The 27,000-nt window shown below is 30.9% G+C and overlaps 2 protein-coding genes and 1 long non-coding RNA gene across 6 annotated transcripts; 2 read left to right on the plus strand and 1 right to left on the minus strand.

Annotated features, from left to right (window-relative positions):
• Window positions 1–3,989: 3,989 nt before the first annotated feature.
• On the plus strand, window positions 3,990–11,036 carry LOC121121343 (patched domain-containing protein 3). Of its 4 annotated transcripts, none has more exons than XM_071889812.1 (14): window positions 4,089–4,227; window positions 6,023–6,391; window positions 6,698–6,836; window positions 6,897–7,004; window positions 7,673–7,749; window positions 7,829–7,863; window positions 7,924–8,023; window positions 8,086–8,346; window positions 8,646–8,734; window positions 8,790–9,536; window positions 9,604–9,756; window positions 9,820–10,026; window positions 10,097–10,182; window positions 10,247–11,036. In XM_071889812.1, exons 3-14 carry the CDS (start codon window positions 6,768–6,770, stop codon window positions 10,889–10,891), a joined length of 2,577 nt encoding a protein of 858 aa, XP_071745913.1. In that variant the 5' UTR covers window positions 4,089–4,227; window positions 6,023–6,391; window positions 6,698–6,767; the 3' UTR covers window positions 10,892–11,036. The 4 variants fall into 4 exon arrangements, with proteins under 4 accessions (XP_040572167.1, XP_040572168.1, XP_071745913.1 ...); XM_040716232.2 differs by having other exon boundaries at window positions 4,104–4,227; window positions 6,023–6,532; XM_040716233.2 differs by lacking the exon at window positions 6,023–6,391 and having other exon boundaries at window positions 3,990–4,227.
• LOC121121344 (uncharacterized) lies at window positions 4,241–5,601 on the minus strand. Its single transcript, XR_005865420.2, has 2 exons — window positions 5,439–5,601; window positions 4,241–5,364 (listed from the first exon to the last, which is right to left on the minus strand). It is a non-coding gene; the product is annotated as an uncharacterized lncRNA (long non-coding RNA).
• Window positions 11,037–24,595: 13,559 nt separating the features above from the next.
• LOC121122025 (uncharacterized) lies at window positions 24,596–26,562 on the plus strand. Its single transcript, XM_040717031.1, has 2 exons — window positions 24,596–25,426; window positions 25,483–26,562. Exons 1-2 carry the CDS (start codon window positions 24,912–24,914, stop codon window positions 26,333–26,335), a joined length of 1,368 nt encoding a protein of 455 aa, XP_040572965.1. The 5' UTR covers window positions 24,596–24,911; the 3' UTR covers window positions 26,336–26,562.
• The last annotated feature ends 438 nt before the right edge of the window (window positions 26,563–27,000 follow it).

Genomic DNA, 27,000 nt, shown 5'->3' on the forward strand with positions numbered 1-27,000 from the left:
ACAATTCAATTAATGCATAATAAAATTGATAAGTACGGATATAGTTAACACAGATTAATAAAACAATGAAGGCTTGGAGGATCTTGACCTTGTTTATAATTTTTTAGGAAGCAGAAATTTCTCGAGGTTAGTTGCTGATTTTTTCAAAATTCCGTATTAATGATTTTATTTGAATAAAGGAAATATATATATTCAAATACTAATAGGTATCTTGCCTATAAAATATATTATCATCTTTTAACCATAAAAAAAACAATCTTTTTTAACTTGGATCAGTGTTTACGTAATACGTTACATAAACATCTACAAAGTTCAATAGATAAAGCTAATTATGAGCACAGTGAGTGCACTCTGCTCATAATTAATTTTTAAGTAAGGGTACTTAAAAATTTATAATTTGCCACTTTTTGGGAATGAGATTTAAAGTCCAATTTTCATTCGTTAAACTATTCCGAAAAATAATACTCCTCTATAAACTATTCAATTTAAATGAATAAATGTTTTTTGTTTTTCTTTTGTGGTCAACCATTTTGGTTTTTGGTATATGTGTATTGTACAAATAATACGGTGTTAGTTGTCTAGGAAATTGAATAATAGATAAATATTTATTTTTATAAATTATATGGAAGGGATTAAGTCATGGACATCTGAAATAAAAAAGGAACTTTAAATTCCCAATGGGAGTCAATATATCTTTTATTATTTGTACAATAATAAATAAGTGTAAATTTAGTCTTGAGTATATTGGTACTACTACAATTGGACGAAAACATTTTTTGAGAAGGGAAAACTGGCCGAGGCCACATTTCGCCGAAGTACAATTTGTCGAATGTACATAATGCCAAAGGAATGTTTGCTAAAATGACGAACATTTTCTTAAATTGTCAGGTTGATGGAATTAATTGTCGGATTTTTTATGACGGTGGATAGTATTATTTTTATCTAAATAGCATATCTAGAAAGTGTCGGAAGAAAATGGAAGAGGAAAAAATGACAAACCGAAAAATGGTAAAGTAAAAATGACAAAGTAGAAAAAATGACTTAGTTATTTTAAGCTGACGGAGGTTAGAACTATATTTTAATCCCACCATAAGAGAATCCAGCCATATAATAAATACACATTTGGCCGTCGATGTTTTTGACTCATTTTTCCCTGGTTTAAGAAAAGAAAACAGTAAAAAAGTTCACAAGCTCCATTCTAGTCTCTTTTAATATCACTGTTATCTCTTATATAGGCGGCAACCAGAGATAAAGGTGCCTCGGAGTTCAGCTAAAATTAATTTCACAATTTTGGTATCCATGTATATTTTCTGACAAGAAATAATTTTTCTTTTTCAAAAATTTAGCAAAAGGTTTGCTCTTGTTTGAAAAAAAAAAATTCTACGTTGATGCCACTTTGAAGAAGTAGAACAGTCGTTACATCACAACCGAATATCCAGACAATGTCTCAGTTTCAGTTGTACATGCAAGGAGGGGCTCAGTGGAGATACTTACATCAAACTTCCGGATAAGAAAGTGCTACCTTGGGCCAGAGAGAAGTTCGGGAACGCCTTTGTTTTCACGTAAGACGGAGCTCCGTGTTATTGCGCCACAAAGACCCAAACTTTCCTGAGAGACAATATTCAGTACTTTAGAGACCTCAATATATGGCCACACTCCCTTCCAGACGAGAACCCCTCAGACTACTCTATCTAGGCACATCTGGAGAAGAGTGTGTGTGCTACTCCTTACAGGAGTGCCCAGTCTCTAAAGGATACATAGTCAAGGTCTGCAAGGGATGTAGGCCTCGTATTGAGGCAATTACTAGAGCTGAGGAATCAATTATTTAAAAAAAGTTTTGCTGAGCAGTATTTTAATATGATTTTGCAAAATAAATGTTCTCCAAAAACCATTCCTTCAAATTTTACTCTTGAAAATAGGAAAAAAATATATATACAACAAGATTCGATCAATCTTATATATTTTATATAGTATCTTTTTAAACGAACAAAACTTACAGTAGCAGAAATAAATTAGGAGATACGTTATTTTTACTAAATCAAGGAACGAAAACTCAAAACCAATTTTTGATATGTTTAAATACTATATTTATAAATATTTTTTATCCGATATGTCTTCCTTCACAAACAATAACAGCCTCGATACACAGGTCAATAGATTCGCAGCTCTTGACGATTAAGACTGGCTCCATGCCGTACCATGGTGTCATAATGGTTGTACAAAGCAAATCCAAATTTGGATTAAAGGTGAGTCTTCTCGAAACACCTCAAACTTCAAATGCCAGCTAAATTGAGCGCAGGGCAACTCGGATGAAGGCCAGAAGTTAATATATTATTGCTCTAAAAGTTTCAGTTATCCTTCAACAAACCATTTCCATCTCTAATGGGATTATTGATGTTGTAGGCAATCCTGAAAGTGACTTAAATGGTCTTTGCTGTCTTTTTGGTACTGACACCGGCGTAGAGGTAATTGCACACGTTTTTTCTTTTTCGTTATTGCTTCGTCAGTTTTACACTTAAAGCCAATAGAAAAGAATTAAACTTGTTTTTTGTATTATGAATTGTTTGGTTGTGTAGTAAAGCCTTGTAACTTGAAATAACGTGGATAAAGTCGTAATTTATCCAAAGTTTTGGATCCCCACATTGTAGATTTTGGGCAATGTCGTTTTTGTCATTCCCGTGTGACAGGGTCTGAGATTCTTATTTGTTCTGCCATTATTCACATTAGAATTACATAATTAGTATTAAAATAAATGAGAAAAAGACCAATCCAGCTCGCATAGAGGTACAGTTTGACCTGTTAGGTATTATAAAAGTAAAGAAAAAAAACCACTCCCAAATATTTTGTAACAAGCGCATACGCAATGGCAAATAAGTAGAACTTGAGAATACCACTAAATTCTGTTACAAATATGAAAATTAAAATAAAAACATTCAAATCTATAATTGTATAATTTATTTCTTCGTACTTTCAATGAATAATTATATTAATTATTAGAATATTTAAACTCAACAAATACTGTAGTTTTAACTTACATCATAGAACACAGAAAATATACACTGTAATTTTTTGTCAGCATTTAGTGTTTATTCTCTACTCTTATCCCATATTTGTATTCTGAACATTGATTGGTTTAACTCCTATGTGCTCTTGTTAAGTTGTCAATGATTTGGTGTAATACCAACTGATTCTCGGCATAGATATATATATATATATATATATATTTTATAGGAGTGATTAGGAATAGCGTTACCTCACTTAAATAAAAATTTACATATCATCAAACAATTTTCTGAACCTTGATTGGTTGAGTTTGAATTACCTTTTATTTTGCAGCTGTGAACAATTGCCAACGCTTATTAAATAATCATTATACAGTACAAAAGAATTTCTTAACTACCATATGACTACTGAAAAATGATAGTTGTATCGGATGCAGAAGACGAATTTTGAAGAACTTTCCCCAAATGTGAGGCAATCCTATTTCTGATAAATTACTTAGCTTGTGAGTTATTGTGTGACGCTACGTTTGTTATTTCCAAAACAATGGATCAAAATTTTTTAATTATACACAACTTCTTTAATGGAAAAAATACCGTTGAAGCTAAGCTAAACTTCCCTTCGCTAGGCGAATAAAAAACAAAAACAATTTTAAACGAAAAAAACTTGTTTTCTTGTTTTAGCCTGAGACTTTTAGCACTTGTGTTGTATAGGTAAAAGTTTCGAATGAATTTTCGAACCATGGAAGTAATTTTCCTTTCTATGTAACTCATCTTTCTTAGGTGGGAATTTAATATTAATCATGTGTCTAAGTTTCTTAATGCCTGCATTCCACCGGGAGTTTTTCTCCTAAAATGATGTAATTCGACAACCACAGATAACTCGGTACATATAGGTAGCTACAAGCTAACTTTGTAAACTATACCCATTGTAACCAACATTCCTTTATGAGGGCAACATTTATAAGAAACACACATTACATAATACATAATGTTCACGCGTAAAGAAACGAAGAAGAATTCACTCGTCATTTCTAAATACCTACATCAACCTACTAAAAAAAAGCGATAATTATTATTTTTTCTCTTACTCTTACTGATACGGAATGCTTATACTAATATGTAAGTAGTAGCTGAGTTGTGTTTTGATCAAGAAGACTAACATGGTTAAATTTTTAGATAAGCTATCAACTCTTTTTACAAGAACTTTGGAAAACATATTCTATAGGTATGTCAAGAAATTAAATTAATAATTTATATTGGCTATTTTGTAAAGAATACAATTATTTCCTTTTTTGTACTCAAATTTGAGAACAATATGAACTCTCTATTATCTTAAATAGAATTATGTACATAAGAGTTTTATACGGATTTTAAAGACGGATAACAATTACCGGGCAAATTGTTATTATTTACCCATTTAACACAAAAAGTATTGAAGTCCATGGGAGGATCCTGGATGAATTAGAAATAAGTTTATGAACTATTAATTATTAATTGAAACCCAATGGACATGTTTTTGTCAATGTATCCGTGAGTTGCAAGCGGTGGCTTGCAGATCCCCTGGATATTACTTAGCGCTCATTGAGGCACAGGCTCTTTTGACCATTGTCTTCAAGGGGCGGGTACTGTTGTGGTATCTACTGCAGGTCTTGGACTCCACGTGCACCTATATGGAATAGTCTAGGGGGTTAGGTCTGGGCTCTGCGGCGGTCAGCAGTCCTATGCCCAGAAGTGCATGTTGGCCTGAAGCCACTCTTGGGCTTTCTTTGCGGTGTGGGCAGATACTCCTTCTTGTTGGAACACACAGGGAGAATTGTCAAGGATGGATTTGATTCGGGGGACAACTTTAATGGCCAGAATATTTGACGTACTCCTCAGCCTTCGGCCTGTATCCTATAAGTAACTATACGGGATAAATAGCTTTTCTGTTTTGGATGCAATGAGGCCTAACATCATCCTGAAGTGGGGTGTTTGGTGGTGTCGAAATATTGTTGCTCCGCTCCTCTGCTACATCCCCAAATGTCAATAACCGACCAATCTTCCTGTTTAAGACTGGGCCAGCAATAAAGGTGTTCTCACTGGAAAATATCACAATGAGTCAACAGGTTCCCCTTAGGTCCCCGCCCCCTTACAATCAAACGCATGGATAAATTGTAAATCGTCTTCTTTGAGGCTTCATTCTGCTTCCAGATGGCCTTCTGGGACAATCCTGTGGGGTGAAGTGCTGGGATATTAATCCTCTTCTCGTACTGTGTGTTCACGGTGGCTACTAGAACAATGTTTTTCTAAGCAATCGACAGAAAATTTTGTGTTTTACAACATTACTCATCGGAACATTGTAAAAAAAAATGAATCTTAACCTCTGCAAATTTGTAAAATAGAAATGAGAAAATAATAACTGTTGGCCGGGTATTGGAAAAGGAAAAAACTAATTACCCATAAATTGGTTGATTTTTTTCAACAATTTAGCCATTTAAATCCTCGTACAATGATTAACCAAAAGCCCTACCAACTAGTGTTGGTTCAGTTCTTATTTATTCAGTTTAGTCCACTCTAAACATGGGTCCTGTCAGTCCTGGGGACTGTCAATACTAGAACTGATACAAAAAGAAGACATCTAGTTTAGTGACGTCATCAATGACGAATTTATAAGGTTTTAGGACTGATAAGCAGGACTGAACTGAACTGGGCGAGACTGAACTAGCTAGGACTCTAGTCTTCAGTCCTAAATAAGGGTTGGCACAACACTACTGGCAAGTTAGCCCGTCTACCAAATCATATAAAACTGCTGATTAAATTGGCCCAACGATATATAAGTGTATTCCTAGTTTAAACAAATATTTACATATACTTCTTATCAGTATTGAATGACATTACCTTAGATACAAGATAAAAAATTAACTAAATCAACATTTTAGTTTTGGGAAAAAGTAATTTCGTAATTTTTGCTTTATTTCAATGCTATGTAAGATGTGTTACAATTATCCGATATAAGTAAGGTATGCCCGTTCTTTTTGTAGGAGCTATTATCTCTATTGGCATAAAACTCGGACCACTATATTCAGACCAAATTTGTACCCCCATGCGCGTTGCGTATAGATAACAGGTTGTAGTCGCTTGGTGCTAGGTTCGGACTGTAGGATGGATGCAAAATAACTTCTCATCTGAGCATCTGGTGTGTCATAAAAAGGTTAGCGCCCTGGGGATGTTCTGATGAAACACGATTCATCGCCAATTTGAAGTTATTCTTGTATCCAGTCACCTCCATATGGTTCAAAACGATTTTAGGATCGATGTTCAGCTTATGGGACATGCTACAACTGATAAAATGACGGTCTATCTCAATGTTTTCCATAATTTTATCGAAATTTTCGACGACGGACCTTCCAGTGAGTGATGCATCATTCACCTCCACTCCAGCAGAACAAAATTGTTCGAACCACTGTTTCACAACATCAACTTTTAGAGTATCGGCCCGTATACGTAGCAAATTTTCTTGGTCGCTTTCGGCTCATTACTGTCCAAAAAGTGTTTGTAGTTAATTTACCTTTATAACACTAAATCGTATGATCTGATGTTACCAATAATGAACCAGATATACTTAGTTTTGTTTGTTTGTTTTTTTATTGTGGAAAATACGAAATTACCTTTTCTCAACAAATTATACTCCTAAATGATATTTTCTTTCCTTCTAGACTTGGATTCACTGTAGCAACATACCCATGGTGGACTATTTTGGTATCTAGTATAATATGTCTTTCCACTATGACAGGTTTAATTTGGTTTCATCAAACCACAGACTATGAAGTTCTATGGGCCCCTGACAATACCAACGTAAATAGGAAATTTAAAAATGTTTAATGTCTTATTAATATTGTTCTAATTGATTTTTAGGCCCTTCAAAATAAACTTTGGATTGAGAAAAACTACCCAAAGGACTCAAGGTTGGAGTATATTATTCTTGAGGCTCCAAATGTTTTAACAAAGGAGAATATTATTTACGTACGTCGACTACTGCAATTGTATTAATCCTCTAATTTCGTTTAGTTTTTAAAAACCCTTTGTTAATGGACATCCCATTATTTCGTAGTTCATAAATTGGGGAAAAACATTCCCCCAGAAATTTAACACATTTAATTACAAAATACACCGTCGATATAGTCTCAAAATTATACTTCTTAAATTTGTAATATTTTCCAAATATTTCATCTATTTTGCACTCTATAATATCAATTAAAGTGCTTCAAAAACATTTTTTCCCAATTAATCTTAAAAACAAGATTAAATTTCTATAAAATTATAATTAAAACGTAATAGTTTTATTTAAAAAAAAACTGGTATAATTTTTTTTTTCTTCTTGAAATTTAGATAACCAAAATGTACTATTTAATTTTGATCTAGTTGAGCTTGATATAATGTATGATAGCTTATAGCAACGCATATACCTTAAACTGAAAAAAATGCAATAGAAAAAGCATAGAATAATTGAAAAAAGATACATTTTAATCCCAATTAAAAGTTCCATTAATTATAAAGATAACAATAAAAAGTTCCAACGATAAAGTTTGTTTTAAACCGATTTGTAGAATTTGAGGTACAGAAATTCCAGTTCACTAACAAAGGGTTAATTAATGATAGTAATATAACAATGATTCTTTAAATATCGATAGCTCTTCAAGATTGATCAAAAACTTCGAAATGTGGTTTCCTCAACGTATAATAAAACATATGCTGATCTATGTTATCGGTTAGTGTATTTTTGTGCATATCTAAAGTACCTCATATATTATATAAATGTTTAATTTTTTATTTGTATGAATGAACAGCACCCCTCAGAAATGTGTCTCTCAAAGTATACTTCGTAAGTACTTTTTAATTTTTTAGAACAAACAGATTAATATATTACAAAATGTATTTTTAGAGATTTGGGCTAATAAGGAAAGCATACCAGATGAAGACATAATAATGGGGTTAGATAGCAATACCATATTCAAGGATGTGACAAAGGCTTGGAACGAGGGGTGAGATTTCCAAGTAGAATATCAACTTATTGCCAGAGGAAAAACATAATCATTCAATCTAGTTCTTTAGGTTTGGATTTACTCATCAATGAGCCAGAATGGAATGATAATGGTAAAACAATTATTGGTGCAAAAGGGTTTCTCTCAATTTGGCTCATGAAAAACAATGCTTCAGACTATGTTGAGGGTGATTTACCAAGGGATTGGGTTGCAGAAGATTGGGAGAAAAATTTAATTAAGTTTTTAACAGATGGAACAGATCATCAACCTAACCTGGAAAATGCTTCAAACGACGCCATGGTCTACTCTTTTACAGAGAGAAGGTAAGCATATCACCATTTGTATAACTTTGTTTGAGCCATAGAGAAAGAAAAACATAAAAGGGTTCAAGAGAGTTTTATTGGTAGTTCGACAGAATTGACCAAAAGTACATATACAATCTATGTGAAGTGTGAAAGGATTCAAATTGAAATAAAGAAATATAATTCAAACACAAATATGATTTTTTCTCTTTAGAATAACTTTTATATCAGGTGAAGTCAATAGCTCAGTTTATTGGCCTTCTGTCTATGGTTTATATATATATAAATACATACTATAGCTTTGTATATTCTTTTTTCAGCTTTCAAGATGAAATTGTTACATCAATTGATGGTGGAATGTATGTATTTGGAGTAGGATTTCTTCTCATCCTTATATACTCGTTGTTAGGTAGATAAATCAATCACTACCCATTTGTTTTTCATGACTTTTAATTATCTTACAGTAACCTCTGACTTCCACCCTGTCAATCAACGAGTCATGTTACTTCTCCTTGGTTTTATGGTGATTGGAATGGCAATAGGCTCTTCATTTGGTCTTGGCTTTCATATTGGAATCATTTACGCAGATCTCCACCCCATCATACCCTTTCTACTCTTGGGTATTGGTGTAGACGACCTCTTCATCATCATCAAGTCAACAGATAATCTAAGTCAAAAAGAAAAGGAGTTACCTCTAAAAGAACGAATTGCACTTGTTGTACAGCATAGTGGGGTGTCAATAACAGTCACATCTCTAACTGATCTTGTGGCTTTTTTAATTAGTTCTACAACGTCCATTCCTTTATTGAGAGCATTTTGTCTCTCTGTGGCTCTCGGGATATCTTTTCTCTATTTTTTTGTTGTCACATTTTTTATAGCCTGGTATACCTTGGATGAACGTCGAATTGAGGAAGGGAAGGCTTTTCTATGGTTTACCAAACGTGTACACAGTGTTCCCCCAAAAAAATCAACATGGACTCATAATTTGTATAAAAAGTATTATGTGGAATATCTTTTTGCGATACCAAGTCAATTGATTCTTGGAGGAATAAGTTTGTTGGTATTTGGTTTTGGGATCTTTGGTACATTCAATATTCAACAAGACTATGATCCTATAACCTACATGAGACAAAATTCTTACCAAGTTAAATTTATAGAGGCCAAGAATCGACTTTATCCAGAGTTTGGTGATATTGTTGATATATATGTAGGTAATAATATTGGTATTCATAATTAAATTATTGGTCAGTATGAGTTATTCGTTTGTAAATATTGCAGGAAATATTCCATATTGGGAGAATATACAAGAAATGAAACAAATTGATAGTCTTGTCAACAATTGTCAATATGTTCGCACAGGATCTCATTCCCTTTATTGGTTTAAACATGTCATTGATGTCTGTGAAAGTGAAGGCTTCAATTGCTCAACAGGTAAGAAGATTTTTAAAATATCCTACTTTAACATTTCTTAGAAACCTCACAATTTTTTTTCAGAGTTTGATTTTAAAAAGGCCATTGTGTTTTCCCTAGTACTTAAGCCATTCATTTTTGCTGATTTAAAACTTAATATAACTATTTTGGAAGAATTTCAAGATTTTCAAGATTTAAAGTGGCATATTCAATCTTCAAAAAGTACCTTTCAATATGGTCATTTAGAGAGTATTTCTGTACAGACTAAAGCAATGGATGAAATTATTCTGGGTAAGTCTTAAATTTAAGAGAAAATATTTTTAAATGATATAATAATATTATCATTATTGTTTTTATAAAGGTCTGGAAAAAATTATTTTTGAGGATTCAGATTTTGTTTCGCCGATTTCTCGATCCCTGGCATTCCATCAATGGACAGCAAACAAGGTATGTCAATAAAAAATAGTAATTTTAATCGTTATTAATTATTTCATATTTCACTTCTTCATAGGTCATATCCAAGGAATTGATTCGGAACATGAGTTTAAACTTTGCCTGCATCACAATTGTTCTTTTTATGCTTTTGGCAAACATTCAACTAAGTCTTATTGTTCTATTTACTGTTGCAATGACCATTACAGAGATTGCTGGTTTCGCCTATTTTGTGGGGTTAAATATTGAAATAGTCACATCCCTGGAATTAATTCTCAGTGTAGGATTAGTTCTTGATTACTCAGCTCACATAGGTGTATGCTATACCATTCAAAAGACTGGTTCGCGAAGAGAAAGAAGTCAAAGAGCCTTGCTTGACATGGGCCCAGCTATATTTAGTGGAGGGTTTTCAACCTTCCTTGCCTTTGTCGTACTGTTCTTCAATGATTCTTACATTTTTACATCATTCTGTCATATGTTGGGCTTTGGAGTTCTTTTCGGATTATGGAATGCATTAGTTTTTATGCCACTTCTTCTTAGCTACTTTGGGCCTCTGACGGAAGAAGAACTAAAAACGGTATCTCCTACTCCTTCCGTAGGAAGAGTCAACATGGCATTCCCTTGCAGTAACTCTGATATAGCTCCTCCTATGGAGGAAAAAAAGAAACATTTCGTTGAAGTAATTTCCTCTGACGGATCTAATGAATATGTTGCCAAATTTTAATTTCTACCTTATAAATAAACTACTAGTCAATGCTGTGTAGTACGTGATTTGTTGGGTTGAGCTGTATATATGTATATTTAATCATATGTTGATATAAATGAAAAAATAAGGAGAAAAAATATACAAAGACAAAAGTTTTATCATATTCATTACTGATTTAATATTTAGCGTTGGCTTACAAGTTCAAAATTTACAGCGGCGCATAAAGGCAGATTATTTGCATTTTAGAAATATTTGCATCTACGTTGGCATTGAATGAAATACATGTATTTGCCACGTCAAATAAAATATAGATTCTTTTTTTTCTATCTGACTCTACATATGTGATATAATAAGAACTGTTTAACGTCCCAAACGATTTGTTAGGTGATGCACGGTGCTAGTATCGTGGAATTAACTAACAGTTGAAACTAACAACTATAATCAATATCCAGGCCAAGATCATTATAAATAAATAATTATGAGTAAAAACAGAATTAATTCCTTCATTTAAAATATCTTATCCCGAATTGCTTCGACTTCATTAAAATATGAACCTCACAATGAATTTAAAAATAAATATCTATTTTCTACGATATTCACTGTTTAATGTTATTTTCTATTGCATATTTGCTATTAAAAATAATAAAATTAAATTAAATTTACAAAAATTGATCCATTGTTATATTAATGAGTCAATTAGGATCTTATAAATTGTTAGAAGCAAATTTAGGGGTATTTTCTATGTATTAGTAGTTTCATTAAATGTAACTCACCCTTTTTCTTTAAAAATGACGTAGAAAACGTGGATGAAGACGGAAAAAACAAACACACTGGTATGGAGTGAAGGATGTAGGAGAAGAAGTGAACGTAGACAATAAATCGTGATGTTGAGGAAAAATATTTTAGATAGATTTTGAGAAAATTGTTTCTTTTTTAATACAAGAATTCAAAGGAACGACATTAATTATAGGATATTCCATTATTTCCTCCGATAAGTTTTTTTCTTTTTTTTAGAGTATACTCTTCAGGAGTAGAGAGAGTCAGTTTACTGGACCAAATTCCATGTTTTAATAAGTTCACAGAAAGTGTGAACTTTGACGTGTACAACTCCAGAAGTAAATTTGAGGGTGAATATGTGATAGTTATTTATTACTTTTAGAGGGCTGAAATACTTGTTTAAAAATTTCATCCCCTTATACCGTTGTATTTGTGGGCATCTCGTCTTCTTTGAACATTAACATTTAACATTGAATTTAATGGATACATTGACGACAACTTGTACACACTCAATTTTTTTATTGACTATAATAAGATTTGGAAATTACGCCGACGCTGAGGTCTGTCTAAAACATTAAATGGCCTTCAACAAGAAAGTGTGTATCGACTTCATCAAGTGCACCACAAATAACCGTGTATGCTACAAAAGCCCTAATAATTTAACTTTTAATCTGACCTCTGCAAAGGAAATTAATTCTTAAAAGTAGAAGAACTTTCCATTTTATTCTAACTTTCTTTCCCACAATTCTCACATTGAATTTTAAGACGCAGAATACCACTTATACGCTGCAATTAGTAATATTATAGAGATGCCACTCAATTTGGACCTTTCTAAGTAGTTTACTAAAATTATTTTAAAACAAGCTTACAAAGACTGAAAACATTAAATAAAAAAGTACCTGCAGAGCTTCATCAAAAATATTTATATTGGATGTTTCTTTTCCTTCGTTTTCAATACCAAAAAAGGTTAACTTGATATAGATAAATAAAGTGTGTCTTTTCCTATTTGGATCGACGAGTAAGGAATAATTTAGTATCAGAAATATCCATAGTTAATAGCGTAACAGATTCTTGATGATTTTTGGCGTATTCACCCTCCCTTTGTAATTTCTGTGTTCACTTTAGGCATGGTGTATGTACTCCTTCATAGTGTTGTTAATATTTAATGTCCAATCAATCAAATGATTTTTTCTTAGATTTTCTTAATAATGCGAACACTTCTTGAAAATGATCAATTCAAATATGGTAAACATCTCTTCGCCATCCAATAATATTAAATTTTGAATATAGAGTCTTATATACTATTTCCTTATTCCAATGATTTGGGAAACGAATTGCTTAAAGATAATAATAAGATGCAACTCTTCCCGGTTCAAAAAATACCATGATTCTTCATTAGGTTCCCATAAAAATGTTTAATACCTACTCTTCTTTTATTAATATTTCAATGATACGGGCTATTAGATGGATTTTCAGTGAACTGATGTTGCTTATGAGTGAACCCATTTTTCAAATAATGAGTATAAAGTATCTTAACTCTGATTTTTCCTATAACTATGAGGAAAGAAAAAGATGTGAGACAAACTCTCCGTCCACTAATTTTCAAATTAATCATTTGATCTTCTCTATCCCTGGCACCAAAATGTCCAAACACATAGGTTTCATGACTCAATGGAGAAATAGAAGACATTTCTGGCATTGATCTCGCCGAAAAGAAACACATAATCACTTATAATCAAACAAATTAAAACAGGAAATTTTTCTTCCTAATGGATCCAATGGTCCTAGAGAATAGAAACAACCATTTTCGAGATATTTTTCAATTCTTTTTTCTATATCCACATCACGAAATCTCACGCCACCGAAGTTTGGATAAAGAGATATCGTCATATGATGAAGAGCAAATCGGGAAGTGGATGACGAAAATATATTTATTAATATAACAATGACGTCGCCAAATTTAAAATACTGAAATAAGAATAATTTCAGATCAATTGTTAAAAATAAACTACCAAAGTAAATTTTAATTCATTCCTATAATCTAATTTAATACTTGGCCATTTAATTTGAGGCTATTAAATCTCCTCTGAAGTATAATACTTTTCAAAATGCACTCAAATTAAACTGTATAATCTAAAAAATACGGTTTTCTTTGCAGTTTTTAGAATTTTGGTCTAAAAGTAGTGAAATTCTGTGAGACAAGAATATTCTTTTCTTTTCTTATTAAACAAAAAATAGCTAAAAATAGAAAACCCCATTTTTCTCCTTTTCACATATTTTTATGAGTTGATTTCTCGTGATGGACTCACACATCTACTCATCAGCTTAAATATATTTTTATTTAATTTAATGATAAGCTTGATCTAAATATTATTAATTTCATGAATATTATACCAAAAATATTTATTTTTCATTGTTTTTCTTATAAAAGGTTAAACATTGTGAGACACTTTTTAAATCGGCCTTTCATTACACATAACTACCTTACAATTTAAAGGCAAAAATAAAACTTTTTTTTGAGAGTTATATAATATTTTTTTAACTGGATGATTCACAAGACGTAAACGTGTTTCTATGTAACATACATACCTACGTGTGGCTATACACAAATCCTAATATGAAACCTAATTAACTTTAAAACTTTTTTAAGTTGCCCCTCAAAATATATTAAATATGAAAACAGGTTTCATTTTTTTTAGACCTCATATGAGACCTTTGCCGTTGTTATTATCACTATGTATATAGTATCAGCCTACTCATTCATAATTTTTATTCAAATATGTATCTGTGACCTGTCAACCAAGAACAAGCTATCATTATTTATATAATAAAAGCGCCTGAATTTATTTGTGTTCTTGGAATATTTAAAAAAAGAAAACATAGTTGTTTTGTTCAAAATTATTTTGTTTTGTTAATTTTTTTTATTCAATTTATTCAGGCCTATAATACTTTTCAATGTCATTGTTTAGCTACATTGGTATTTTTTCCTATCAAAAAGTGGTGTATAATTTTTTTATCCATTGTTCAGGAAACGACTAAAGTACCGTCAAACCTAGCACAATAGCTCACAAATTAAAAAAAACAGATTGTCATAAATTTTCTAAAATTCAACTGTCTTTTGAATGTGAACCACTTTATTCTACTAAGTTTATATATGTTTTTACAAACAGAACATTAAAAATAGATACATCAAAGAATAAATAAGCACACAAACAGCTTAATGAAAATAAGATACTACAAAAAAGGTATGGGTTTTGATTTAACCAAAATAGAAGCAGGGAATGAGCTAGAGGCCCTTCAGCCCCTTATACAAATATTGAGGTGGTTTGTAGTTACCAACAAAAATTAATACCTATATGGCGAAAAAAAATTGGGAAAGACGGAAGATTTTAACTCTAGGTATATGAAAAAAAAATATTTTGTCTCTTCAAAAAAAAAAATTACTCCGCCTCCCCCCTTCCACCCCTCCCTTATCAAAATAAATCCTGATGACTCCCCTGAGAATTGTATGAGGCATCACAAAATCAACAAAAATATAAAATAAATATAACACAGAAACATATCATTTTAAATATGATTTTTAAGACTTTAAGATAGAGTTTAACTGATAGGATAACTCTGGATAACATGTAGTTCTTTGCTGATTGCTTTGGAATAAAATATTCTTAGTCTTAGTTCGAAGAGCGTTGATTTCTTCTTTACATTTTCATAATAAAAGGCCAAATAATGACTTTTTCTATTTGAGAATCATCAACAGAACTGAAAGGGTACAAAAATTCATTTTCAAAATTTAAAAAAATACCTAACATCCTGAAATATCATATCGGAAGCAAAATAAAAACACATAAAATTATTTAGACTATAGTGAGTATTTCTAAGTATCACAATCCATCCCAGATATTTTTTTATAAACAAAGCCCATAATTCACTGAAGTATGATTATGATATATTAGGTCTTTTATATTTATCAAATAAAATATCGTCTAGAAAATTATAATTTTTGTTAAATATTTTTTTGTACAATAGAAAAAGTATCATTCATTTTAAATTACTCTAAAATAACATAAATCTTTTTGATTTAAGTAAATAATAAATATATTTAATTTAGGGAACTCATTAAAGCATAAAGTAAACGAGTGGGTCTATATAAATAAAAGTTTTATTAATTGTTGAACTTATAATATTCATAAATTAGGGCAAGTTTAATAAAAAATATTCATTGATATTAGAAAAAAAGAGGTTTCCAGTTTTCTAGACCCTTCACCTCAATACGGCCATTATGAAAAATTTAGTATGCAAGATTAATCTTAAAGATATTGTGCGTGCATTTAGCCCTTTTGAGTTATTTTTATAGGCGAAGAAAAATCAAAGGTAAAAAATAGTTGTAACCTTGGTCTCTCCTTCTTTACGCAGTTCCTTTTTTGAAAATATAATATAAAAATTATAGCCATACATAAGTCAATAAATATAAAACTTCACGGAAAACGAAAATACCAAATTTGAGATTAGAGTAGAATACGTTTAGGATTAAACTAAAAAAACAAATGGCAATAGGCCTATATTGAGGCCAAGTTTCTACCCCAAGCATGTTGGCCATGCACAGGAACAGGGGTATTCATTTGGTCCAAAGTCCGGACTATTGATTATATCCATAAGAACTTCCCACCCGAGCTCCCGAGCTTCTGTTGCGTCATCAAAGATATGTGCCACCTGGTTTGGTCCAAAAGATGTCGTCTTGTTATCTCCTATTGACCAATACAGGCCGCTTCTGTTAGATCGCCACCTTCAAACGATCGAGATGCTCACAGTAGAGTAAAATTGAGGGGGGTCTTTACACCACTGCTGTGCAACACAAACCGAAATAGTATCGTCCCCGTATACATCAAAAAAATTCTTGGTCGCTTTCGGGGTAGTAAAAATGTAAAATATGGCGAATTTCTTCCTTTGAGACCTCCATACTCGACGCACGACAATACACGAATAAACCAGTCAAGTGCTCGTAATACAGAGAATGACTGTACCATTAAAATTCTCGGAAATATTGAAGAAGCAATCAATACTGGAGTTGAATATAAGTAAAATAGCTCACTACTTTTTTGAGATCTTAGAGTTAGGAGCTACAATATAGAAAATAACGTTGATATTTTCAACATCGAATGGGAGAATAATGGCATCGTTGAAGATAACCAGAATCAAATAAGTTCAGCCATACATCAAGAAAAAAACCTCTGGAAGAAGTACAAAAACGAATAAACCTTAACAAAAATCACGTTGTTTCTGCTGTAATTTCTCCAGCTATAGCAAGTTATATAATTGGAGAGAGTGTGATTCTAGAAGAAGATGTTTGAATAGGTGGACTATTACTTTATCGAGATGATGAGGATAAACTATGAGATTTACATGGAAGAAGTTTATTTCTCCCTGAAAACTAGAAAATCAGACTCAGATTACCGTTGAGTGAATTGATGTTGGAAAAAAATAACGATCCAAATGCAGACTTCTACATAACTTTTTTATTTAGTCCATAATTCACTGCGTAGAAAGTCATTGATTTAATAGTGTTGATCACAACCCCATAATTTTATAACAGTTATTTAGTAATTTCTAAAGCATTGAGCTTTTTTGAAATATATTTTTTAAAGCATCTTCCTCATTTATTGTTATTTCTCACCTTGAATGAATTAATCAAACAAGCATACAAACTAAAATTTTTGGATTTATATTTCAAGATTTTTTAAATATTTTTATTTCAGTATATACTTCCAAATTGGAGAAATTATATTGTACATACAATATATATATATATTTCTTTCAAATCATCAGCATTGTAAAGACTGAATGAAAAACAATGTATTGTCAACTATTGGCAACAAGTACGCATTAAAGTACACAAGTTATTTTTAAATAGATAATAATAAATATTGTTAAGGGTGACAAAGGTCATGAAATATTCATAAGGCTTAGCATATATATAAACTTAAATAAACAGATAAGTAATTGGGAAACAATGCATACGAATAGACTCCATTTTATAAGCGACTTATCTAGTAATGAGACGCACTCCAACATCGATTTCCTTTCTTTATTCAAAGGTTGGGAGATACAATATAGATCATCCCCTGACATATGAAATACTTTGAGCTTTACATGACGTCATTATCAGTCAGTTTACAGTATCAAATTAGTGATGTCCAGGACAAAGTATAATGGTCATAAACCGGTGCAGGTTTTTGAGACCAAACCCCAACACTAGTCTTCGTTAGTGTAGTGTTTCCGTCTGGAAATTCTAGAGCGGTCTGAGACCTTTTTGACTTTTGTTAGACCAAACTTTTAGTATTTAGTCCTTTAAAAAATTTCAGTCTAACGGGCCTCATGGAAAAATTAACCAATTTTACATATAAATCGTATATTACGTCATAAGCGTTTTTTCATCCAACGTCAATTACTAGTTTTTAAGAAGAAATGCCACTAAATAATGGATTTTGGACATATATTTTAAACCTGTATTTTATTTTATGAAACTGTCATTATTCTGGATCGTTTTATTTTATAATTTTTACAATATTTAAAAAAATGAACCAGTTATAGAGGGTTATTTTTTGGATGACAATTATTTTCTATTACTTCTTTGTTTTTCAAAAAAAAAAAAAAAATATGCAAAATAGTTTTTTGCAATTTTCTTAGTGCATTTGGATTTGGCAATTTTTGAACAGAAATAAAATATAAAACTATCATGTAGATAAATTTTTCCATCTATAAATGTTTGGTATTTTATTTGAAGTTTATTACACAATTTTATATTTTTTTGTGTACATAATAATAGAAAAGTATATAATAAATGTGAAGTATATTATCATGCCCTAACGCTCACCTGCACCGAAGGGATCTAAATATTAAGAAGAAATAGCATTGACCATTGTCATTGCTATTTCACGTTCTTTCCTATTAGCTTAATAAGAAGCGTTGAGGCTATGAGCTTCCAATAATCCGATAAAGTCACAAATAAATTTAGCTGCAGTCCTGTGTGTTTTCAGGGAAGTAATACTTCTCTAGAACTATAGACCGTCCGTTGCCCGGATACATTCCATGGCCTGCAAGGAAATAGAAGCCAAGTGAGCCAAGTTTGCTACATTTGAGAACCATTTGGAACAACATCAGAAAAAGATTAAGAAGTATTTGTACCTTATACTCTTGATTTGTGAAGATTTTTTTTATATTTCTTTAATAATTTTATTATTTGCACACAAAATTATATACATAAGGGGTTCATTTAATCTTTTTTGTTAACTATCGTCGAAAAGGCTGTTCTGGATTTCGTCCTTCTTCTTCGTCTTAACTTCATTGTAAACTGTGGCGGAAGTGGTCTTTTTGATTTGACTTTTATGATAAAAGTATTTTGATTAGTGATACATGATCTTAAAATGACGATTGTATCGTTTTGGACCAATGGCAGTCAAATTTTGATTCCCACTGGAATTGCTGTCGTTCTTTGCTTCTTTTTCGGTGTTCTCTCTATTTATAGTATATTCCTTTTCTGTGGAGGTATGATTTGGTTTATACTCTTCTTCTTTCGTCCTAAGATTTACATCTTTTGGATAGAAGGTAATTTTTTGTGGGTTTCTCTTTCATTTGCTCTCGATTTAAACACATTTTCTTCTGTCTGACTTTACCACATTGGTGTTGTGGATCTTCCAGTGTTACAATATGAAGAGTACTAGTCTTGGATACCTTTTGCTTTTAAATGCTTTTGCAAACTCCGACATCATGTCGTATGGTGAGTTCGAATTTCTTAAGAATACAGGGTGGGGTGGTAGCGTGTTGGTTGTGTATTGGTAAGTCGTTTTGTTTGCTATTTAATCATACATAAGAACATCATAACAATGTTGTTATACCATTCTTCATGATCATATTAGGAGACTAATGCACTGTTATCATATTAGGAGACTTATGTACTGTTAATACATAAGGCATGGATCGTTCCATCTTACTATATATTGGTAGGGTCGGTTGTTCGGTTGTGCTGACTTCGTTGATGAAGATAGTCATGATTGGAGTGGTGATCGCATTTGATTTCTGGATTACGGTGACGTTGGAGCGTTGTGCTTTTATGTTTTCTATGGCTAGTCTACACGTGTCCGTTCCATGGTTTTTCCATAGTTTACATCAACGATAAAGGACTTTTGTTCCACCTTTGTACGCTGGATTACTTCTTGTACCTATTTATCAGCCCCTTTCCCTCGAAAGGGCTCTCTACCTCTAAATCTATTATTATATAAGGGTGTCCTAAAATTTGAGTACCCTCTTGAGATATTTTTATTTCAGCTACCCCCTCTATTTACGTTAACCTGGTGCCCCCCCCCCTCAAAAAATAACACCAACTCAATGTCCTGTGTTATAACTGCAATATCCTTATCCCCCGTTTCTGTTGTTATTTACCTAACTTTCCCTAAAAAGACGCTATGCCTTTCGGTGATCCGTCTTTCCGTCTTTCGTGCCAAACCTAGCATATGAACATCATGATCGTACAATTCCTCACTATATATTTTACTAAGTTGACTGGTTATTTGAAATTTGCAGGCGTACTTGTCCCTGTTAGTGTGGCTATTGCATCTGAGTGTGTAACTATTAGTCTTAGTGTCTTGTTACAAAATTCTAAGTATGACTTGTCTGAACGTTTGTCACAATTGCATTGGTTAGTACTTTTTACTTTTATGTATGTCAAATTGTATTTTTTATTTATTTAAATTTTCAAAAATATTTGTATTTAAACTATAAAAATTGGGGAAAGAGTGTGAGATATTAAATATGTGTATATTATTTTTTTTTTTATAGATACGGTGTCTTATGTAACACCTTTTTTGTTCCACATATAGATTTGTTTTGTATGAATCATTTTAAATAGATAGATTTAAAATTTTATCATATACAAGGAGGGAACTTACACTAATAATTCTTGAACAATTTAATTTTTAAATAATTCTAAATTCTAACTTAAGCGTGATATCATATACAATTGGATTCAAATATATATATATATATATATATGTTGTGTAAAAGTTGTAACTTGTATGAGCGAATTGGACAAGTAGCAACCAAAAAATTATATAGATAATTTTAAATGAAAGATTTACAGTACTCGGGATAAGGATAATGCAATAATTGAATATTCTGTGGATGATCCATATATATTTGATATAATTTTTGACTATTTTAAATGAATGATGGAGAGACAGAAAAAAAATTAACATGTAGAACAAAGCAGGATCTGTTTACAAGAGCACTACTAAGGGTTTGTGCTGTTAAATACAATGTGAACTTAGTACATATAATATTATGTAGATCACACCCAGTTTTAAAGCTCCAGATCTTTTTAAAAAAATAGAAACTTATAACTTTTAGTCATACATAAATACATATCCCATTCAAATGATGTCTTTTTAATTAGTTGGTCAAAGGTCAGTTTTGAAAGATATATATTATGTATACTTCAATGACATATATATATAGAGAGAGAGAGAGAGAAAGAAAAACAAATAAGAGAGGGCTAGTGGTTACAATTTAATTTATTTTGCTTAGTAACTTTAAATGTTGATAGAGTTGGAAATTGTATAACTAATGATCTCTAATCAAATAATTTAATTTATATTTTTGGCTAAATTTAACATTTCTTCAAATTATAACGATAAATACTATTATTTTCTGTTAATCATTATTGACAATCGCCATCGTCTCGATGTGCCTCAAAAGTTTTTGTCAAACCTTATATTGTATTTTTAGATAAAGTATCAAAATGGCTATTAATATACCAAAAAAGTAAATTTTTTATCAACTAGCTCCTCTATACTCGATCATGTGGATCTAACTAAGTAAAAAGTGTTTATCTAGTAAATGTTGTATAAATAATATATTCTGACAAATGATATTTACAATTGATTTAACTGTTTAACTCAGGTAATCTACACATTATATATATATATAAAAATTTAACTATGCATCATGCCATTGCAAGAGTGCATGATATGAGTATATAATGTGTCGTATGCATTTATACCCTAAATAACATCATGCCTGAAAACATAGGTTATAAAAGACTGGCTTAAAAAGATACTCTACTTTAAGAGATACTTGAAATGAACAATGTTTAAACGCTTGTAAAGTATACCACTTAGCAATAACTTTATTGTATTGCTCTACCTTTCTTTCAAAAACAAACAGGAAAAAAAGGTCCGAAATCATTTGGTAGTTATCCAAATAAGTAAATGATACCAACTGTTCTTTATCTTTTAAGTATTTCCATACTATCATTGTCAAATCATATATCTACAATTTTATTCGATACTGTATTATAGTATTACTTAGAAAATTGTAGCTTTACATTTGCATACTATGTGATAGCCGAAATTTCTTCATATAAATAATTAGATGGTCAGTTATATATATTTATACGACGAAAAATCTGCATGAAATACTTCTGTCTTTTTGGAAAAGGAGCAAAACTATAGAACAATCTAGTTACTTCATTTATTTATCAAAAAGAATACATTATGAAATAGCCATGACGTATCAAAATATATAGGGAATTTTTTGTGTTAGCCAGATAACGCCGTGATCCTGTATTTTTTTTTTTTTTTTTTTTTTTTTTTTTTTTAAACTAACACATCTCAACTCTTGAAATAGGATATTTTAATTTATTTATTTCCTTCTTGGAGTAGTAATAAATCCAGTCAACAAAAGATAAATGTCTTATTTTAAGTACGAAATAAATGAGATGTTTTTCCATATTACACGATAAACATCCCTCCGTAACACATACATAAAGTCTCCAAAAGATTTATACGCAAGTGGGCAAATTTATTATTTGCTTTTATTCCACTTCTCTCTAATGATAATAATTAGTTGCTCTTAATTTTTCAAACACTGATTCCACCTCAAGACATGACTGTTTAGGCTCTCATCGGTCTCTTTTCTTAATGGGCACCTAATAAAAATATTTTTTTAAATATTTTGAGATTTAAAAGTTTCAGAAATAAGTTCTTAAAATTTCGAAGTCTACTCGATTTTTGAGGAATAACTCTTTTAAAGAGCTCAACGTTTATAGTTATAGACATATTATAGAACTATTTCTTACTTATTTATTTTACTTTGTTCTATTTGGAGGTTGTCTAAAAACAGGTTGGTAATTCGATGTCACCAATGTAGGATCTGAGAAATAAGGCACTTTACTTTTCGGAGTTCAAATTATTTGTACTGCAATATATCATTACAACTATATTCATACGTGTTGTTAGAAAATATACGCATCATACAGGATATGATCCCAAGAAATATAACTATGAAGTACTCTTGTAATAGAAGTACGTGTATTATTTTAGGAAATTCTACTTGAAATAAGATGTTGTTTTTAGACAATTTTCAATTAAATATAGCATTTAATCGGATGTTAATTATTTCAAATGTCATATATATAATAATGTCGTACTTTTGTTACGACAAAAAGTAGAAATTCTTTCTAAAATTGATAGAAAATGAAACAAACTTGTTCAAAATAGAATTAATAAACGTTCATTTTACCCAACACTAATATTTCTTAAATTGATTCACTTCTTTTCTTACATATATCACTTTTTGAACAAATGAAAATATTCAATTTTTTTTGAAAAAATCCCCATTTTACATCTTTTTTATCTTTGTTACCTAATTAGTTTTGAAGAATATACTCTTTAAACATTATCGGTTAATTTATTACTAGATATCACATGATCTGAAATTCATTTTATCTTATTAATCATTATCAGTAATAACCCTAATATTTTGCAATCAAAAATAAAGATTAATTAAAAGGGGTTTACAGTAGAACATCACTAAAAGTAGATATTAATATATTCTATTATAATTTTTATTATAAAATATAAAACCATTTATTCCAGATATTCCCTAAATTACAAATAAAATATGTTTTGACTTCATAATGCATCTTTTAGTAATCATGTCACTTTAGCAAGTATTGAGTATATATTTAGTGTATCAGATTCAAATTCTTAACCTTCAAATTCTCCAATAGGTAGCATTAATAACTGGTCGTTAACTCTATTACTAAATTTAAATATTCAATGGAAAGATAATACTTATAATCTCAATTAATTAAACTCAGAGAGCTAAGTAAATATTTTACTTGTAATATAATTTAAGATTGGAATACATGAATTGATATAATTTAAAAAAATAAACACTAAAGGTAAAAAAAAATAATATATCATAATTTTGGGACAGATGAGTCTCAGACGACAGTACATATACATGAGATCTTTGCAGTTTGGAGTACGAATTATTTTTAATCAGATGCATACAATCCTGTAAGAAACGGTAATAACTAATATTGTAAAGCAAAAACCATTCAAAAAATCTCTTGGAACAACTTGGAAACAAATTTTGGACAAAATAACAGTTACTATCTGTACAAGGCTCATCTTTATTCTATTAATTCAAAACAAAATGAATTGGCAAAAATTAAATTGACTAATTTGAACAATTTCGGTAAAATTTTAGATTTTTTGTTTTTCAATTCAAGTCAGATCTAACAAGACTTGTTGTTATTAATCACGTTTATATTGAACGTACCTCCCATTATGATTAGCTGTACCAATTATTATAGGTACATTATTTTTTAGTGGGATATTTTGATAATATTTAACCCTAATTTGCACACTCTACAGAGGGTTAATTGAAAAAAGAGAAATTGTAAAGCATTATGCAAAGAATAGTAAACATATATCGACACGATTTGAGGAAACACAATCGTATGTTGGTTTCTTGTAATTGCTTCGCATATGGCATTCATGCAATCAATACCTGCCTTACCTTATTTATTACCATTGAAATGAGGCAAGGTTATGAAGACTTCTTTTGTAAATTAATATATATATATTTATTAAAAATCATTTCCTTTAGTTATAAAATACTTGTAGAATATATAATATGTATAAATATGTTATTCATTGTTGCCTCTATAACTTAGGGTATTAGATTGTCTTGAGGAAAGTTTACATTATTAAATGTCGAGTTTTATATAAGTTATTTAACCTCCAACTTATCTTTTACTATGAGGCAGACGAGTGTGCTCATTAAAAAATATGTGAGAAATGATATTTTTATCAATTGAATGAATTAGTCGGTGTTTAGACCAAGGAAGCTAAGTTTATTTTTTTTAGTTTTAATACATGGTGCTCATTGTGAATGAAAAAAAAAGTAAAGAATTTGCATCATGGCTTCTTTTCTTCCCCACTCCAATGTTCTCAAGCAATCCGAGAACTTGAATCAAAATATCTTAGAGATAATACTCACCAAGCACTCAGGGGATTGTATTCAGGTCAAGGACCTTAAAATATATAACAAACAGGCGGGACTATGTAATGAGAACTTTCAATCTGATATTGTTAAAATAACTGCAAAATTGTCAAATGATCAGGATCTTCATTTGATTTCAAAGGAAACAATGAACGGTGTTCCCATATGGATACGGTTGCTAGCAGCCATTCATAGACCGTTCTATAAAGAGGCCCATTGGTATAGTGTGTCGCTTCCTCTCCTATCTGCCAACTGGCCATTTATTGCAGAGCTTGCACCTCAATCCTACTATGTCTACATAAATTCAGACTTATCTCTGAAGAGATCATGGTTTTGTCGGAACAAAGATATCAGACCAACAATGATACAATTAAAATCAGAAAAAGGTATAATACTTCTTGAAAATGTCACGGAGAAGAAAGGAGATGAAAGGTAAAGAAGATTATTTTTCTTTTAATACTTTAATTTAACAAAAAAATTCCTTGTAGATTTAAAAAAATTGATGTGACATCGTCGATTGATATTGAAATTGCAAAATCTGCATTAAGGTCTATGGGACATTTCCATGGTATTTGGTGGCAGTTTTTGAATCGAAAAAACACAAAAGTGACATATAAACCTAATCTTACTCCATCAGACTTTGAGCATAATTTCAAGACTAACGATAGTTCTGCCGGTTTTAAAAAAATGTTTAAGCCACTTATGAAAATGTACCAAAAGGTTTTAATTAATCATTTACCAGGGCCAGAGGGGGTATCGTTAGGCAAAAGAACTATGTCGTATTTTACGGGTGGAAAAATATTGGAAGTTTTTCAAAGATTGCTAACAATGACAGTCAAGGAACAAAGTATGTACAAGACTATGATGCATGGTGATTTTTGGAGAAATAATTTACTATATAGGCCCTCTGATAATCATGTACTAATGATTGACTATCAAGGTCTTACGATAGCTCATCCAGCGAGAGATTTTTGGTACTTTGTATACAGTTGTTCGGATAGGGATTGGAGACAAAAACATTTAGAGGACTGTAAGAAAGAGTATTTTACTATTTTCAGCTCATATTTAAACGAGTACATGGATGTCAATTATGAAGCGTTTTCGGAAGAATTAGAAGAAACGAGGGGATTTGCTCTCATATACCCAATGATTGTTGAAATATTATCTAACTACCCTGAAGAAATCAATAGAAATTCATTTTTTATGATTGGGAAGGACTATAAAAAAATGTTTAAGGCGATTGTAACAAAAGAGACTGAGTCGGATCATCCAGGAGTCAAAAGAATCAGAAGAAGATTAATAGATACAGCACAGGATTTAGCAGATTTAAGTATAATTTAGCTCATGAACAGTATTATACCCGGATAAATGAAGTAAAATAGTTTCAACTTTAAAAAAATGTTATACCAAACAAAATGGATGAAAAGTCGGATGAACTATTGTTTACTAAATTAATCATTATTTTAAAAAAAACACATAAATATTATATAAATGCATATCTGTACTATTATATAAAGAAGCTATGAATATACCACTAATTTGGCTAAATTCGGCATAAGACAAAGGAATATATGTATGTATTTTTATTATATGATATAATGACTAGGGATCTTTTACTTGACCTATAAAAAGGTGTACCTTACGCTGTTTTTCATGAATAAAGTAAAGGAAAGTAATGTAAACTTTGAAGGAAGTGGATTACCTAAAGCAACCCCAATCCTTCTAAAATTTAAAATAATCGTTAGAAAATACCAAACTTTACAAAAATATGTAACCTGTCAACACAAAATCAAACTAGAATGATTTTCTCAAAATTCGCCGTAGATTATATTGGTATTATTCAGCGAATTATCTACAGTTTCTGTCAGTAAATTATTCTGATTATCCTTTAAGTGTACCACTAGTAGTAGTACTTAAAATAGCCATAATTGATCGTCACATTTAAAAAATGTGAAGATTTTATTTTAAGGTGCCAGATTGTGGTTAATATAAGTATCTTAGATTAA

The sequence above is a fragment of the Lepeophtheirus salmonis genome, chromosome 7 (genome assembly GCF_016086655.4).
Source record: "Lepeophtheirus salmonis chromosome 7, UVic_Lsal_1.4, whole genome shotgun sequence".
Lineage (NCBI taxonomy): Eukaryota > Metazoa > Arthropoda > Copepoda > Siphonostomatoida > Caligidae > Lepeophtheirus > Lepeophtheirus salmonis.

Bases quoted from the DNA above. Each gene is read 5' to 3' on its own strand.
- LOC121122025 (XM_040717031.1), top strand. From the start codon at position 24,912: ATGGCTTCTTTTCTTCCCCACTCCAATGTTCTCAAGCAATCCGAGAAC. The intron at 25,427-25,482 runs GTAAAGAAGATT...AATTCCTTGTAG, and splicing joins GAGAAGAAAGGAGATGAAAG to ATTTAAAAAAATTGATGTGA.
- LOC121121343 (XM_040716232.2), top strand. From the start codon at position 6,399: ATGCATCATTCACCTCCACTCCAGCAGAACAAAATTGTTCGAACCACT. The intron at 9,757-9,819 runs GTAAGAAGATTT...ATTTTTTTTCAG, and splicing joins AGGCTTCAATTGCTCAACAG to AGTTTGATTTTAAAAAGGCC. The intron at 10,027-10,096 runs GTAAGTCTTAAA...GTTTTTATAAAG, and splicing joins AATGGATGAAATTATTCTGG to GTCTGGAAAAAATTATTTTT.